Below are 16,201 nucleotides of genomic sequence, written 5' to 3' on the forward strand. Positions count from 1 at the left end.
GTAGCTTGTAGATTCGAATCCTACAGGTAGCCGAGTTTTTGCTAATTCGAGGCTTATTTCTATTTTTTCTTATTTCACTTGATAGAGCTGCTTTTTGATCGTGTTCTTGTAAGTATAACCGAATTTCCAAAAGTACATTTTCCAGAATGTTCAGTCTTGCCAAAAACTTTCATTTTGCTTCTCGTCAACCCTTTGTCAAGGCATCTAAAAGTTTGTTTTTCTGTGAAACATATCTAAGTCCACTGACAAAAACAATTTTTAAATTCCAGTTTTTAATTTGCAAAGATTTGATGTTGCATTTCTTACTAACTCTAGGTCATATGCTGGATTTGTTGTTTACGATACCCAAGATCTCAAACTGCTGTTCTGAAATTGTAAATAACGTTAATTTCGTTGTATTACACCACACAGTGCTAGATTTTTGTTTGTTTCCGTACATAGAAGACCTTCAGTTACATCTTTGAGTGCTTTAAAGTTGCTTTGACTGAAATTATGAGTAAGTACAGAGAGAGAAAACAAATTGTGCTGTTTTGGGATTCCCATGTTGATATTTTCTTAAACGCTTCTTTTGCGACTTCCATGTCCTTTTTTATTCATCAGGTTGAGACGCTCATAACTACAACAGGCAATACTAAAATAGATCTTATATCTTGTTAACCCGAGATAAATTTGTCAGTCGTTGTAAATGAAGTGTATCGTTATCACAAACTTTTGATTAGCAATTCCAATACTGTTTTTGTTTGCGTAATCAAATTCAGTATCTAAGGCATTAGTTGATTAGTTGAGCCTTAAAAGGTGATTTCCAAGTTTTCATCAAGGTCTGTTCTTTCGTGTCAACTAAGCATCTTTGATTTAAGCTGAACAAAAGTGACAGTTTTCAGCAATTTGTAAGTTAGAATTTGAAGTGTGAAAGATATTTACACTATCGAGCTTGTGAGCGTTAGTGTTAAAGTTTGAACCTTCTTTTTTCCAACCTAACATGCAAATAAAATTTTTCATTATTTGGTCGCAAAGGGCTTTATTTGGTGACGCTTTGCTATAATCATGATCTGTAACATTAGAAGTTTCATAACATTTGTTCTCTGCATTATTTGTGGCTAGTATTTGTAATTTATTAAGCGTCCGTGGTTAGTGTGTGAGACTCTTAATCTCTAGTCGCAGATCCAATCCGCGACGTAGCCGAATTTTCACCAATTCGAGGCTTATTTCGACTTTTTTTATTACACTTTGTAAAGCTGTTTTTTTTGTGGTGTTCTCGTTAGTGTTTGTGAAGTGCAGCTTCGCCTCTCTGTAGTTGTTTGAAGTTTTTTCGCAGCGGTTTTTAAACCTGAATTGCTTAGAATTTTATGATCACTTTATTTTGCTTCGTGATAGTTACTGCAAGTGGGTTATTTCAGACAAGTGGCCAATGGAGAGATACTTGGCATGTCTTTAATGCTTGAGGATGTGCTACAAACAGGGGAGCACGCGTTCAGTCTGAGTGACGATCCGAAAGCACCCAAGAGTCCTCTTGTCACAGACGTGGATGGGTCTCTCTTAGAAGAGAGCACACCTCATTTGCACTTGAAGAACTGTGAGTTATGTCACCAGTTCATTTTGGTAGTTGATAATCTTGATACGGTAAACGCAAGGAATGGGCTGTTAGATTTTGTGCTTAACAGTTATAAAGGAAGTATGTTGTAGGCAGAAATATTGAAATAAATTTAATTGGTATTTAAACAATAAGATTGAACAACAATTCAAGGAAAATTAGAACAAAACTAACAGTCATGCAAATTATCAAGTTTTTCTTTTTTTGTCAGCCCGCAAGAGTCTGTCGAAGTTGAAGGAGCCAGTGGAGTCGTACAGGGTATGCCAGCAATTCCTCCTGTTGTGGAAGAGGAATGAGTTCCTGAGACTCAACTGGGCTCTGGGCAGACTGGGAAACATCAAGAGACTCACCAGAGTGGCCGAGTTCAAGGAATTCGTGTAAGTGATGATGTTGTTGTTGTAGCCTTGTGGACTATTGGCGACAATGAGTTCGTTTGTTTCGAGCGAGTTGGGATGGTAGTGTAAGTGTTGTCTTGTCTGTTTAAAGAAAGAAAGAAAGAAAGAATTTATTTTTCCGATTGATAAATATAGTCATTAGCAAAACAAAAGTAATTTCATCAATGCATTTATCATCGGAATGGACAACTAACGAGACCATTGGTCCACATAAATGTTGCCCTTATATAGCACACATACTGAATTTAACATCAAACAAAAGAAAGAAAATAAGTTTTTTTTTTTTTTTTTTTAAATGAAGAAATTAACAAAAAAATACGTGATTTTGATTTTTACCTAATTGAAAACATATTGTTCTTCATAGCGCTACCTATAGCAGTTCAGCTGATGCTCCGGCATGGGAACACGTCGCTTCAAAAAAAAAATGAAGAAAGTTTTCTAAGTTTTCGGGAAAATAATTATTGAGAAAAAATTCAAAAAATCATAAAAAGGGCCATATCTCCTAAACTAAAAGGTTCTGGAGGGTCATATTTTTTCACATAAATCGCAACCTATAGTTGATTGTCCTGTAGCATTTAACCAAGGTACTGAAATTACACAAAAATTAAAAACTGAAAACTAAAGTTGCCAGCTCGATGTTACCTAGCAGGTATCCATTCTTAAATTTATGATAAAAACTTGTAATTTTTGCATTTTCTATCCCATCTTCGAGTAAGCCTCTAGTTTTCAATACGTTGTAAAGCCTAGACCCCCGATAGGCAATTGATTGCCGTTCAAATCGTTTTTTTCTAAATGATTCTTTAAGGAGGTTTAAATTAGCCCTACGCGTTACTTTAGTGGGATTTTCGAATTCAAACACATTATTCAAAAAATCCTCACTGTGTAGTTTGTTTACTGATCGGAGTACAAATTTTAGTAATTCATACACATGAAGCTCGTGCACGGTTAGCAGTTGGTTTCTAATAAAAATGTCATCCGATTGTTCGCGACGATTTCGGAAGTAAATCAATTTTAAGATCTTTCTTTGAAGTATGTAAATCGGCATTAAAGAAGAGTAGCTGCAACAACCGTAAACAAGAATACCGTATTGGATAGTTGATTTAATGTTAGTTCGATAGTAGTCTAAAAGCTGATGACGTGGAGCAAAATACCGTAATTTTGAAATAATGCCTGACTGTTTCGCTAATCGCTTTCTTACATAATCAATTTGCGAAAAGAAGGATAATTTTGAGTCTACATATATCCCTAGGTATTTACAAACAGGTTCAGTTTTAATAGCACAGCTGTTTAAATGAAAGGTCATTGAATTGGAAGTCTTAATATTCATTTGTACTGTTTTATCCATATTAATAACTAATTTATTGGCATTTAGCCAGTAGTTCAAGTAAGAGATGTCATTTTCAATTGCAACATTTACTTGTCCTAAAGCAGTGACATTGGTGTCGTCTGCAAAGAGGACAACTTCAGATGATTTGCAAACATGAGGAAGGTCATTTATATATATAAGAAAGAGTAAGGGACCCAAAATTGATCCTTGAGGAACACCGCATTTTATAGAAGACCAGTTTGAAGAAACGCCATTTATTTCTACACGTTGTTTTCTGTTCTTTAAATACGATTCAAACCAATCATAAGTAATTCCTCTGATTCCATAGGACTCTAACTTCTGTAATAAAAGAGAATGTTCAATTGTATCAAATGCTTTTTTCAAATCAAAAAAGAAAGTAACAACATTTTGATTACCACATGACCGCATTTTTTCAGTAAAATCAACGAGTGCGTCTATTGTACTATGCTTTGACCGAAACCCAAATTGTCTACTATAAATAAGTGAGAATTTTTCAAGATAATTGTAAATACGAGTGTACATGGCTCTTTCAAATATTTTACTCCAGACAATTAATAGCGATATTGGTCGGTAATTATTCTCATCAACTCTGGAACCACTTTTATGCATGGGTATGACTTTTGCTCTTTTTAATTTATCAGGAAAAATGACTTGGCTGAAGGATTTATTTATTAACAGGGTTAAATACGGAACGGTAGCAGATACCGACAATTTAACTAAAATGTTATTAATATTGTCATCACCCGACGACGATTTATTATCAAGTTTGTTAATTATTTGTTCTACTTCAAGTTCAGTAACCTGATAAAGAAACATTGAGTGTCCCACTTGTTTAAGAGGTGGTAATGGTAGACAGTCCATGTCTTTTTTAAGTTGAGTGCCAATTTCGGAGAAAAAAAACATTAAATCGTTCAGCAACATCAAAAGTTGATGGAGTTACAGAGTGCTGCTGACATGACTCTAGTATTGGTACGTTTGCATCATATATATTTTACCACTTAAATCATTGAGTAATTTATTAGTTTGTCTTGAGTCCCCAATACATGCAGAGAATTTGTTACGGTAAAACTTCCGTTTTGCCCCTTTAATTTCTTTTTCTAGCTTAAATCTTAAGTTCTTAAAATTTTCCAATAAATTGGAATTATTTGGTTGATATTTCCATGAACGATGTGCTTTGTTTCTTTTGGTTCTTAAATTTTTCAACTTGTTGTTGAACCATTTTGGTTTTTTTAAATCAGTAATTGTGTTTTCCCGCATGGGTGCAAAATTTGTGGTAACTTTATTAAAAACCGCAGAAAAAATGTTAAATGCTGCTGATGGATCTGCAATATTGCAGATTTCTAACTCTTTTTCATTCAGTTCAATTTGCAATGAGTTTATGTACTTATTGGATTTATCTTTATTTTTGACAAAATTAAGGTCACGAAAAGTCTGAGTTTTTTCATTTTTTAAACTAGGTGGAGTCCATTGCAAGAGGACAGGAAAATGATCAGAGAAATTTTGGTATTCTAAAGTGTGTTGATAGGCTTCATTCAGGTTTTGATAAATGAAATGATCTAGACAAGTGTTTGATGTTTGAGTAACTCTTGTTGCTTTTGTATCACCTAGTTCGAATCCATTTGCAAAAATACAGTTCATGTAATTGTTCGATAGTTGATTAATCTTTGATATGTCAATGTTAATGTCGCCACAGATTATAAAAGGAGTTGATGGCGAGTAGTTTTCTTCTAAAAAAATCTCGAATGTATCTATGAACCGTAGTTTGTTAATTCTAGGTGGGTTGTAGATTACTGCTACTTTGAATTGGTAGTTATCTTTTTCAATAACCACTAGAATGCAAACTTATTGTAACCATCAATGAGATAGCATTTATTATCATCATTTTCTGTTAGCCACGTTTCTAGTGCTTCCAATTCGTTAAGATGACCTTTCAAAGAGCGAACATTTATATGTAGTACAGAAAATTTAGGTTCCGGAGGGGGCCTCCGGTTGGTTGAAAACACCAGTGAAGCAATTTATAACATCATTATAATAGTAACCAAGTGTGTGACCACCCTCATAGAGCCCAGTAATTTTATTTGTATAGTTGTCATTTCTGTACTGGAAGAATATATTGCCCTCTCTGGACCAAGCGGAAGCGATGCGCTCATCTGTTTTCATCAATTTTAGAAAGTTGAGTCTCGCCTTGGTAAGATCTTCGAATATTTTCACCTCTTTCATGCCCTCAGTCTCATTTAGCTGGCGTTTCTTCTTTAATATATCTATTTTAGCTGTTCTGCGACATAAACGAACAATTATTGGCTTTGTGGTGCCCCGACCCGGCAGGCGATAAGCAACAGATATGTCTTGCTTGTTGACGCTTGAACCGATTTCATTTGCAATTTTTATCACTTTGTTTGCTGTCTCTTCATTGGATTCTTGCGTTCCGGTATCGCTCGCTACACCGATAATCCGGATATTTTCTCTTCGAGTGTAGCTTTCCACCATCTCAGCTTCTGACAGACTTTTGAGGTAGCAGCGTGCTTCTTGCGCAGATAATTGAGCTTTAACTTCGGAGAGAATTTGTTTCTTCATGTCTTCCGTAGCATCCGTGACCATAGTCTTCATCAGCTCTTTCATCTCATTTTTCAGGTTTCCAAACATTATTGGGATAATTTCGTTGATTGATGTTTTGATGGTAGTTTGGATTAATTGGACTAGGTTGTTATCAGCAGTTGTCTCCTGTTCTATGGGGCTCAGCACCGCACATCCCCGTTTACTGCATGACTTTGGGATGGGCGTCATACCTTGGTACCTTAGTGCGGGAATATCTTCGGTATTGGTTTCAGCTTCAGTATGCATTTGCAATATGTTGTTTGAATCAGCATCAGCATTAGGGATATTGTCAGGTTGGGTATCAGTCATGATCATTTACTGCCTCTGAAACTATTTAATAAGTTTATCACAACAATTAGGCTTGTTTATCATTTACTGCCTCTGAAACTATTTAATAAGTTTATCACAACAATTAGGCTGTTTAATTGTTGATGTTTAGTAGTTAGATGCTGGGGACAATTGATGGTGTCGCTTGACCGCAACTTTGTTTTGTTAGGGTTTTTCTAGAAGAGGGTTGTTTAGTAGTTAAATGAGATTTGAATGACCTATGTGAAAGCGCAACAATATGTTACTCGTGCATTTTTGAATCAATGACTGACTTAATTTGTCTCAAAATGCTTATAGTATTGGCGATAAGCTTTGTGCTGTATTAAAATTTGCTATCGTAATCGTGGAAATTTATGATAATCACTTCTCTCGAATACTAATTGGTATCTTTTTGGTCGGCTCCTGGATCTTGGGCATTGGCAATTTTCAAACAGGCATGGGCTATTCTCGTATATGATGCCTTATGACATGGTAATTCGTATGCCAGCACCGTTGCCATTTGTGTTCTAGCAACCTGTACCGTCGTGATGTGTTCTACCCTACTGTGAGGACTCTGGCAAAGAAGTACAATCAGTTGGACCACTACTTGAATGCCACCATAAACGACACTGACCCCATCACCATCCCACGCGGATGCTCAGAGGTTGAACTCCGATTGAAGTTGGTACGTATCGAAAACTATTAGGCGTGTATGGTTATTGGATTAAATTGTGTATGTACTAATCGGACCATTCACGAAGTACAAGAGTAGCCATGAAATTAGCTTGGGCTACCCGACATAAATTTTAGTTCAATGGGTCTTTATTTGGTTTTTATTGTCAGCTGATAATCAGAAAACTGGTAAATAAGATCATGTAATTACATCAATCGTTTTTCATGGTTGGCAATTGTTTGTCACTTAATCAAAATAGATGTGGTAAAGTAGCTCGTTAACATCACCAATCATGCTGAGCATCTATGTATAGGTATTTTTGAACAGAAAAAAACTTGATACTTTTCATCATACAGTTCGTAATAGTTAAGTAATCATCCGTTTCATCCAAAAATTTGACAAAAAGTGATTTGTTCGTCTTGATGATTGGATGTTTCAGACAGTGAAGCTGATGGACACGATAGAGTGTCGGATGATTGACAGTATGCGGAAGAAGATGGCCATGGAACATGCCAAACTGCTGGCTGAGAAGTCCAGGGAGGAGGGAGCACTGCCCACTGATTTATGGAAGAAACCAGTTAGAATATATTCACTAAATATTTTGCTTTATCAGAGATAAATTCTGGTTTAATTAGAGAAAAGATTAAAACCAACTATCGAGTCTTACTCTCAAGGAAGAACAAATGATTATTGTGGGTTTCGAACCACTAACCTCTGGATTGCAAGGAGAAGGCACTAGCCACTTCACCTTAACTTCTAAGCCAAAGCACAATATCTGTACATGTTCTGTTGTACATTTAAGGCCATTAAAGAACAGTTCACTCTGATCCGTCCTCACATTGCGGAGCAGTTTTCGGAGAAGCTAGCTTCCATAGCTGAACAGACTACAGACACGACAGTTACTCTGAGAAGGGAGGATCTGACGAGGAGTCTGGCCTGGCTGGGAGACAGTCTGATGGAGAGAGAGAAGAGGAACTTCGAGACTTACTCTATGTTCTATGAGAACATACTCAAACATAAGACCAGATTGTTGTTCAAGACCGAACAGGTATTAATTTAGATACTAGCGTTAAAAGGCGAACAACTTGTATTGTATCAAGGCAAAACATGCAACAAATATATCGAAAACACGCGTCTAAAACAGCAACTAAAACAATGGGACAATTTCATTACATGTTATGTCCGACAATACTTAACAACTAGGATCGTGAATGGCAACATTTTTTGTATCGAGGATTATAGATGCAGTCAGAACTGAAAACAATATTTGCTCCGTTTAAATATTTTCATTTGCAGAATTTCAGAACTATTATTTAGGAAGCATTATTTAAACCACAACTTTTGCCACTGAAAGATAGTAGCTAGATCATCGTTTTTATGTGATAAACCTTAGTTCATTGAAATACTTTAAAAAAGGGCTGTGATTTCACTCGGTTTGTTTTGTTTGGATTTTTAGGACAAGAAACAGTTGATTGAATCCATGAAGGACTTCCACCGCAATTCGGCCGTGGACTCCCAATGCAGACTAGCTGCGGAGTGCTACTCTTTACTCATGGGTAAGTTATCTCTCCAATCACACTAATAGATCTGGAGATCAAGTGGCACAACCTACACATCCATTCTGATATTTTGGACAAAACACGTCTAGATAATCATAATAAATGGTTTCCAGGCTTATAATCAGAAAAAGACATATTTTTGTACAATTTTTAACCCAATATCAAGAGTGAGAAAAGGTCCTTAGACCAAATGTCTCGTTTTTAAACGTATCTGGACAGCAAGGGATTTTAGTGGGCTTCGAACCGCCAACCTTTGGGTGGCAAGATTGAGCATTTGTTCATAGGGATATGTAAAAAAAAGAGCAATTTTTTTAAATAAATCGCTGAACATACGATTAAATTATAATATGAAAAAGGCAACAGTCCTCCAGTTTTTGCATTGAAGGTGCATCTTTAAGTTTTTCTATTGTAGAAGTGACTGCTCTTCGGTGTCAGTTGGAGGAGAAGGACTCTGAGATAGTGGCCACTGAGAAGAAGACGAGGGAAGCTGTGAGAAGTGAATTCATGGAACTGGTGCATGACCTCTTTCAAACCACATACACAAATAGGTTATTTATTTGAAACTCTTTGACCCTAGTTTGACATAGAGAGTCTGTTGGTTGAAGTGGTTTTCTTGCACAGTTCGGTTCTATAAAACATATCAAGTTAACATGACCAATAGCAAAGCTGTGAGATACCCTGATTTGTACGAGGAAATTGAAAAGATCACCCATATAATGAGGGTATTTTTTGTTCATTTCACAATCTAGTGAAATAAATACAGGGCCCAAATACTTTTATGAAAAAGACGCCTTAATGCTCATTGATCCGAGACCATGCAACTCTTGTATGGTAGTGTGACGTCATTGATCTAATATGTGTTTAATTTGCAGAGTGGATGTGAGTCAGTACCAGCTGCACTTCTTCAATGACGCCTCGGATCTGATCCAGAAGGCTGGGGATGAAGTGAGGAGGAAGATAGACGACTGGAAGGACAAGGTCGCCGAAGCAGGTCAGATAATAGTTCTAATTCCAGATTCGGAGAGACAGTAATAGTAGATATCTAAGTATATGCAAACGAAGTAATATTTATGAAATCTGCATTTAATATTAATGGCTGCGTTTATTCCAACCTATCGAGATATACAATGGGTTTCCTATGTATTTTCCAACATTTAGTGTTTTCCGGCCTTCTAATTAAGGCCATCTGTAAACTCGCTACCGATTTTCCATATCGTTGGCTTTAATGTTCAGCTCATGCCTCGCAATTAGAAATTTGAAACTTCTTTCAAGTAGAGAAAAATAACAAAAGTACTGATGTTTGTGTCGTATTTTAGCAACTTGGGATAGATTCGACAGAGAAATAGGTTTGACCATAATCAACTCATCGTGAAGCTCATGTTGACCATAATCAACTCATCGTGAAGCTCATGTTTCTATTGATATAAAGATCGAAGCATTACATCTACTTCTTAAACAACCCAAAGTAGTTCAGGTCAAGCGTGCTGTCATTATCGCTGATCCGACCGCGACTGTAATAAAAAAAAACTATCATCTTAGAGTTTGATACGTGACACACAATGGTAGTTCAAATTTGTTGTAAATAGTTGTTTACAAGTTGCATGTTTAGATGAGTTCAACAAGCAGACATTGGTGGAGTACCGGAATAACATTCTGGATCTGAGGCAGCAGAAGGAGGCGATGGAGGTGTCGATGGAGAAGCAGAAGGCATACTACAAGTGGAAGATATCCTCCACCAAACAACAGCTCCTTAACGAGGTGACTGCGACCAAACCATCAAGTGTTTATAAACGCTTTTGATTTTCACAAATTCTTTATCTGGTGTAGCGTAGTTTTTCAACAACGAAAGGTTCTTAATAGTTGTTTTGCTCAGACTTGTGCTAGATTGCATCAAAGATAGCCGGTTGCTCTGCAAGTAGCACAGATTTTTCCGTCCGAAATGATTTAAATCACAATCGTGATGTTTTTTTTTATCCGGAAGAAAGCACCAAATTTGATCTTTCGCGTTATGGTTTTCGATTAAGTTCAATTCAAGTTCATTTGCTAAAAGGAATGTAAATTATCTTCTTTCAAAAGCGCAAACTGCGCTAAAAAAACGGGAACGACCTCTAGTTTTGAGAGTGGATTTTAACGTAAAATTTCACTGCGAATTGAAAAAAAATTACCTATTGTGACACATTTTTTTTTTTCAAATTGGGTTAGTTTTTATCAAGCATGTTCCAATAATTTTTTGCTGGGTATGAAATGAAGTCAACCTGAGACACCAAAATTTATTGGTTAGCTTCTAAAATAAGCCTCTAATATTGGAAGAAACAATTCATAATGTGGGATTTTAGGGTCTTTTGAGAATAATACTGATGCATAGTTAACGTGCTAGTTTGCAGCCTTTTCGGAAGTTTTTCAGTAAATTGTAGTTCGGTTCGAAAGCAAAGATTCGAATTAATTAACAAACAAATATAGATGAGCGGCAAACACTGATTCTTGTGCATTATGCCACTCGTGCCAGATGTAAGCGCAGCGGCGTAAGCGTCGATACTTGCCAATACTGCTTTTCAAACTAATTTCTAAACTGTGTGAGTTGCCTCATTTCTTCAATTTTTGCGATTTGTCTATTTCAAGTTATTTTTTAGTGCTGTTATCCGGTCCAAAATTAGTATTTGTTTCCTCTTCATCTTCCGACGGCTGCAGTCCGATATCTATTATATCGCTCGGAATTGCCGTTTTTTTTTGCCGTATATTTTATCCAATAACTCATAATGAGATGTGTAATTAAGTGTAACAGAGCGAAATGATTTTCTTTTATAGTTCTTGATGTTTTTTTCCAGGAAATTCTTTTAAGTTATTCACGCTCAAAGTTTATTTTTCTCGGTTGTTTGACTCACGGTTTCTTTTTAAATTTAGTCAGTTTTTTTGTTAAAAAGACGGCAAACTCAACTATCAAACAGCAAAACTGTAATGATCACGAAAAACGTGGTCGACTTCTTATTTCGAAAGTGGATTTTAAATTGCAGATTTTCCAGCGGAATCAAAATGTTACCATTTGAGCCAGTTTTTGCAAATTGAGTGAATTGAATCAAAAAATTGTCCATCATAACTTTTCTTAAGGCCATTTTTTCTTTACTTGGTAAGTTGAAGTTTCCTCAAAAATCAGTCAGCATTTCTTTTTGTTTCCTTGCGTTCATTGACTCTTTTCTAATTTTTAATCATTAGTCGAATTGCGGTGTAAATGGCTTGAAGATGACGTAGTACTCGATTTCTTGTTGTCCTTAGTTTCGCGCGGAAAAAATTCATAAAAACTGGTTTTTCTCCATTACTGGCTTTTGTTCGAAAAATGGCCTAAAGGGGTTTCAATATGAAGCATCAGTCGACCCAGTATGATGTGTATTTGTGTTAACCGGACATTGCGTGGGAAAATTTGCAAAAAATCGAATAGGAAAAAAACTTGAATCGAAAGTCCTTTCCAACCTCTTGTTGGGACAATATCTATTAACTTTTCAATGCCCATAGCTGGAAAAGGATTATCTCTTCTTTCATCATCATTTAAGTGTTTTTGTTCACAGCTGGAGGATTGCAAGGGAGAGGTGGATGGTAAGAGGAGGGAGAGACTGGGCATGCAGTTGATGTGCGAGGAGGAAGTGGGACTGTACAGACAACAGTGCACTGCTCTCAAACGCAGTCTAGCTCAGTCGGAGAACTCACAGCAAAAACTTCACTCCATGCTCATGAAAGAAGTTTGAAAACATTGTATTTTTTTGTCTTTTCAGTTGTTATTGGTATTTCTACTGCGTGATATTCATAGTCTACTTCAGTTGCTCGATTCTTTTTCAGTTGAATTCCAAAAGCGCAAGTACTCTGCGAAATATTTAATTATTGAAAAAATAGATATATTTTGTTTTCCGAGTATAGGAAGTATCCATTAGTGTTGTGCAAATGCCCAATATGACAGACACTTGGGATGAAGTTTTGTGTTGTTTAGCAAAAGGAGAAGATGGAGAAGGACCATGAGAAGCAGCAGAGGGCGAGGAGTGACCAACAGTTGGAGGTCACCAGGGCGGCCAACTTCGAAAACCTGGTCAGTCACTCTCTTCTGTCTCTTTTCCATCTAGACATTTCAAACGAGCACCTCCCCCTATAATTATGAGAGTGAAATTTCAAGTAGCAAGCACGGTTTTTTTTGGGGAGGGACTATTCTCATGGGCGAAGGACCGAAAACAAAAACAGTCGAAAACCAATAATTAAAATGAATCATTGCCGTTTAATAAAAGGAACTAAATGAGGCAATATTTAGCTTCTTTTATAAAAATACCCATAAAAAATATATAAATTGTTCCAATTCGCCGGCCGCCAGTGACAATTTAGAAAATTTTGCATATTTCATAACTCGCAAATAAAAGTGTTTAAGAGTAATGAACGTAGTGGGTACTCTTATATAGGTCTTGCTGATTTTTTTTTGTTTTTTTTTTCAGGAAAAAGTCTTAAAATTTGTTCACGTTCAATTTTAATTTTTCGTGGTTTGACGTGTGATTTCTTTTTAAGTTCAGAGCATTTCTATTGTTAAAAGGAAGGCAAACTCCACTATTGAACAGCGAGAATGTAAAGGTCACGAAAAACGTGATCGACTTCTAATTTCGAAAATGGAAATTAATTATCACATTTCCCTGTGAAATAAAAATTTTACCTATTGATCTAGTTTTCTCAAATCTTATATATTCATTGAAAGTTTCAATGCGCTATGGACGTAAAGTTTTAACTTTTCTATCGAGCACAACGTATAAGAAATCACTATCGAGCACAACGTATAAGAAATCACTCTAGCGAGAATTTTCTAGAATTTTTTTTTTCAATCCAAAATCTGGATAAATAGCAAGTTAAGATGTTTGTTTAGGTCAAGGTCAAATGTCTAGACAGATAGTCTTGAAGTTCTGATAAACATTTTCAGTTTAGATATTTGAATTACTGACGCCAAAGTTTGCTTCCGTTTAGCTTCCGACAAGTGACTTTTTGTGATCTTATATATTAAATGAAAGTCGGAATGCTCTATGGACGCAATGTTTAACTCAACACATTGCTTAAGAATTATTAGGAGACAATATTAAGAAGGAATATCGAGCGTAACGTTTAAGAACCGTTCAGAGCAACCATCTGAGGAAGATGAACTCGATCCAACTGCAAGTCTAGACGGCACCTGCCTAATTTTTGTCCAAAAATTCGCGTTTACAGATTCATTTCAGTCTAGAACGAATCACTTAAAAACAGCATAACCTTAAATTTTTTAAGGCAAGCTTTTCAAACAAAAAACGTTGGAAAATTACCGTTCATTTCATAGACCGAATTGGTTCGCAAAATTTTTTTTCTTAGCATCTAAGAAAAAAAATTTTGCGAACCAATTCGGTCTATGAAATGAACGGAAATTTTTCAACGTTTTTTGCTTGAAAAGCTTGCCTCAAAAAACTCAAGGTTATCGCGAACCGATTCAGTCTATGAAATAACTTGTGATCGTATATCTGCTTATATTTCATATATTAAATGTAACTCCCAATGCGCTATGGACGCAATGTTCAACTGAAAGCAATGTTTTAGCTTTGTCGAATGCAACGTTCAAAAAATTCTTAAGGCTTAACGTTTAAGAGAAGGCCAATAATATTCCAGAACTTTCAAATTTTCTTAGGTCTGGAATGTTCTGTAACTGTTTTTGACAAAAGTTCAATTCTGTAGACAAGATGGACTGAATTCGTTTTCAAAGTTAGACAGTGCTTGTCCATTTTTTTCCGAAATTTGCGTTTTTAGATTGATTTCATTCTGAAACGAACCAACTAGAAACAACAACCTCCTTGCTAGAAAAATTAGCTGTTTGCAAACCGATTTGCACTATGCATTTTTCAAAGTTTCATCGCTTGTATAGCTTGCTTAGAAAAACAAACTTCTCGCCAATCAATTTGCTCTGTGAATACTTGAGATAATTCAAAGTTTCATTGCCTCAAAAAAAGATTTTCGCTAACCGATTTGCCCCTTGAAATAACTTGAGAAATTCAAAAGTTTCATCGCATGAATCGTGTGCTCAGAAATATTTAAGTTATCTCATAGACCGAATCGTTTTGCGAAAAGCTTAAGTTTTTGAAGCAAAGCTTTCACAAACATTTTGTAAGCAAGCTTTTTGCTAAATAACTTCAAGTTTTCAAAGCTTTAATTTTTTCAAGTTTTCAAAGCTTTAATAGCTTGCTTAGATAAACTCTAGCTTTTCGCAAAACGATTCTGTCTATGAAACAACCTAAAATAATTCCATATTTCATAGCTTCAAAAGCTTGCTTCGAAAAGTTTCATTTTTCCTGAACCGATTCAGTCTATAAATTAACTTGAAATAGTTCAAAGTTTCATAGCTCTAAAAGGTTGCGAAGAAAAACTGAACTTTTCGTGAACCGATTTGGTCAGCCAAAAAACTTGAAATATTTCAAAGTTTTATTGCTTGACTAGCTTGCGTCGAAAAGTGATCTTATATTGTGATCTTAGATCCTAAAGACCCAGAGGTGCCTGAAAACGGGCTGCAAAATTCCACGACGTTCTCGCAATGAGATTTCGTTTGGTTGTAAATGTAGTAACTCTTACAATGAATGAAATCTAATTTGCAATTGTTATTGTTATTAATATTATAAGTTAAAACCTTTTCGCAAACTGATTCGGTTTATGAAATAACTTGAAATAAGTCAAAATTTCATAGCTTTAAAAGCTTGATTAGAAAAACTTCAACTTTCAGTCTATGAACCCATTCATTCTATGGATTAATTTGAAATAATTCGAAGTTTCATAGCTTCGAAAGCTTCCTCAGAAAATTTTAAGCTTTTCGCAAACTGATTCGGGATTGAAACTAACTTGAATTATTTTGAATTTGATACCTAAAAAAGCTTGCTAAGAAAAATTTATTTTTGTTTGGTAACCGATTCGGTCAACCAAATGTTTTACAAAATTAAGTTACATAGCTTGAATATCCTGTTAAGAAGACTGTAAGCTTGCTATCTTTCTTGCTAAATCTTTTTTCTATTTCAATTTCATGAAATAACTTGAAATTTTTTGAAGTTTCATAACTTAATTAGCTTGCTTAGTATTACTTAAATTTGTTGCCAACAGATTGGCTTCATGCAACGATCTGAGGTCTTAAAAATGTTTGCTTGCTTGAATAGCATATAAAACTTTTTTTGCAAAAGATTCGATCCAATAAACGATATGAAATATTTCAAAGTTTCCTGACTTGAAATGCTTGCTTAGAAAAACATAGGCTTTTCGTGAACCGATTCGGTCTACGAGATAAGTTGACGCGTATCAAAGCTTAAGCCAAATAGCTAGCATACCAAATTTTTTTTTGCTTATCACTGTCAAATATCTTGAAATAGTTAAAAATTCCATCGCGTGATTGGCTCCAGTAAAAAAACTTGGAATAGTTCTTATCCGGAACAAAGATATAAAAAATTTTCATTGGTTTTTAGTGGCTTCGAAGTAATTTTGTATTTTTTCGCTATCCGGTTTGCTGTAGTTGGTTTCAAAGGTGTCAATAGCTTGCTTAAGAAAAACATTAGCTTTCCGTGAACCATTTCGTTCTAAAATGTTTCACAGCCAGCTTTCATTCTATAAAAAATCTTGAAATTAATCCAAGTTTCATAGCTCTAATAATCTGATTACAAAAATTTGAATCTTTTGCGAACCAGTTCGCTTTGTGAAGTTACATGAAATATTTCAAAGTTT

At 35.5% G+C, this 16,201-nt stretch overlaps 1 protein-coding gene across 3 annotated transcripts in view; it reads left to right on the forward strand.

Moving 5' to 3' along the window:
* LOC134847758 (uncharacterized) overlaps positions 1-16,201 on the forward strand; it is a 38,749-nt gene that overhangs the window by 18,334 nt on the left and 4,214 nt on the right. For 2 of the 3 annotated variants that reach the window (XM_063864961.1, XM_063864963.1), the window contains exons 21-32: positions 1,398-1,573; positions 1,803-1,968; positions 6,767-6,920; positions 7,348-7,485; positions 7,711-7,956; positions 8,365-8,464; positions 8,880-9,015; positions 9,340-9,458; positions 9,784-9,813; positions 10,077-10,225; positions 12,028-12,198; positions 12,444-12,539. In XM_063864961.1, coding sequence (XP_063721031.1) covers positions 1,398-1,573; positions 1,803-1,968; positions 6,767-6,920; positions 7,348-7,485; positions 7,711-7,956; positions 8,365-8,464; positions 8,880-9,015; positions 9,340-9,458; positions 9,784-9,813; positions 10,077-10,225; positions 12,028-12,198; positions 12,444-12,539 — 1,681 coding nt within the window. The remainder of the gene's footprint in view (positions 1-1,397; positions 1,574-1,802; positions 1,969-6,766; positions 6,921-7,347; positions 7,486-7,710; positions 7,957-8,364; positions 8,465-8,879; positions 9,016-9,339; positions 9,459-9,783; positions 9,814-10,076; positions 10,226-12,027; positions 12,199-12,443; positions 12,540-16,201) is intronic. The other variant, XM_063864962.1, reaches the window with a different exon arrangement.

This window comes from Symsagittifera roscoffensis, chromosome 6, assembly GCF_963678635.1.
Source record: "Symsagittifera roscoffensis chromosome 6, txSymRosc1.1, whole genome shotgun sequence".
Taxonomy (NCBI): Eukaryota; Metazoa; Xenacoelomorpha; order Acoela; family Convolutidae; genus Symsagittifera; species Symsagittifera roscoffensis.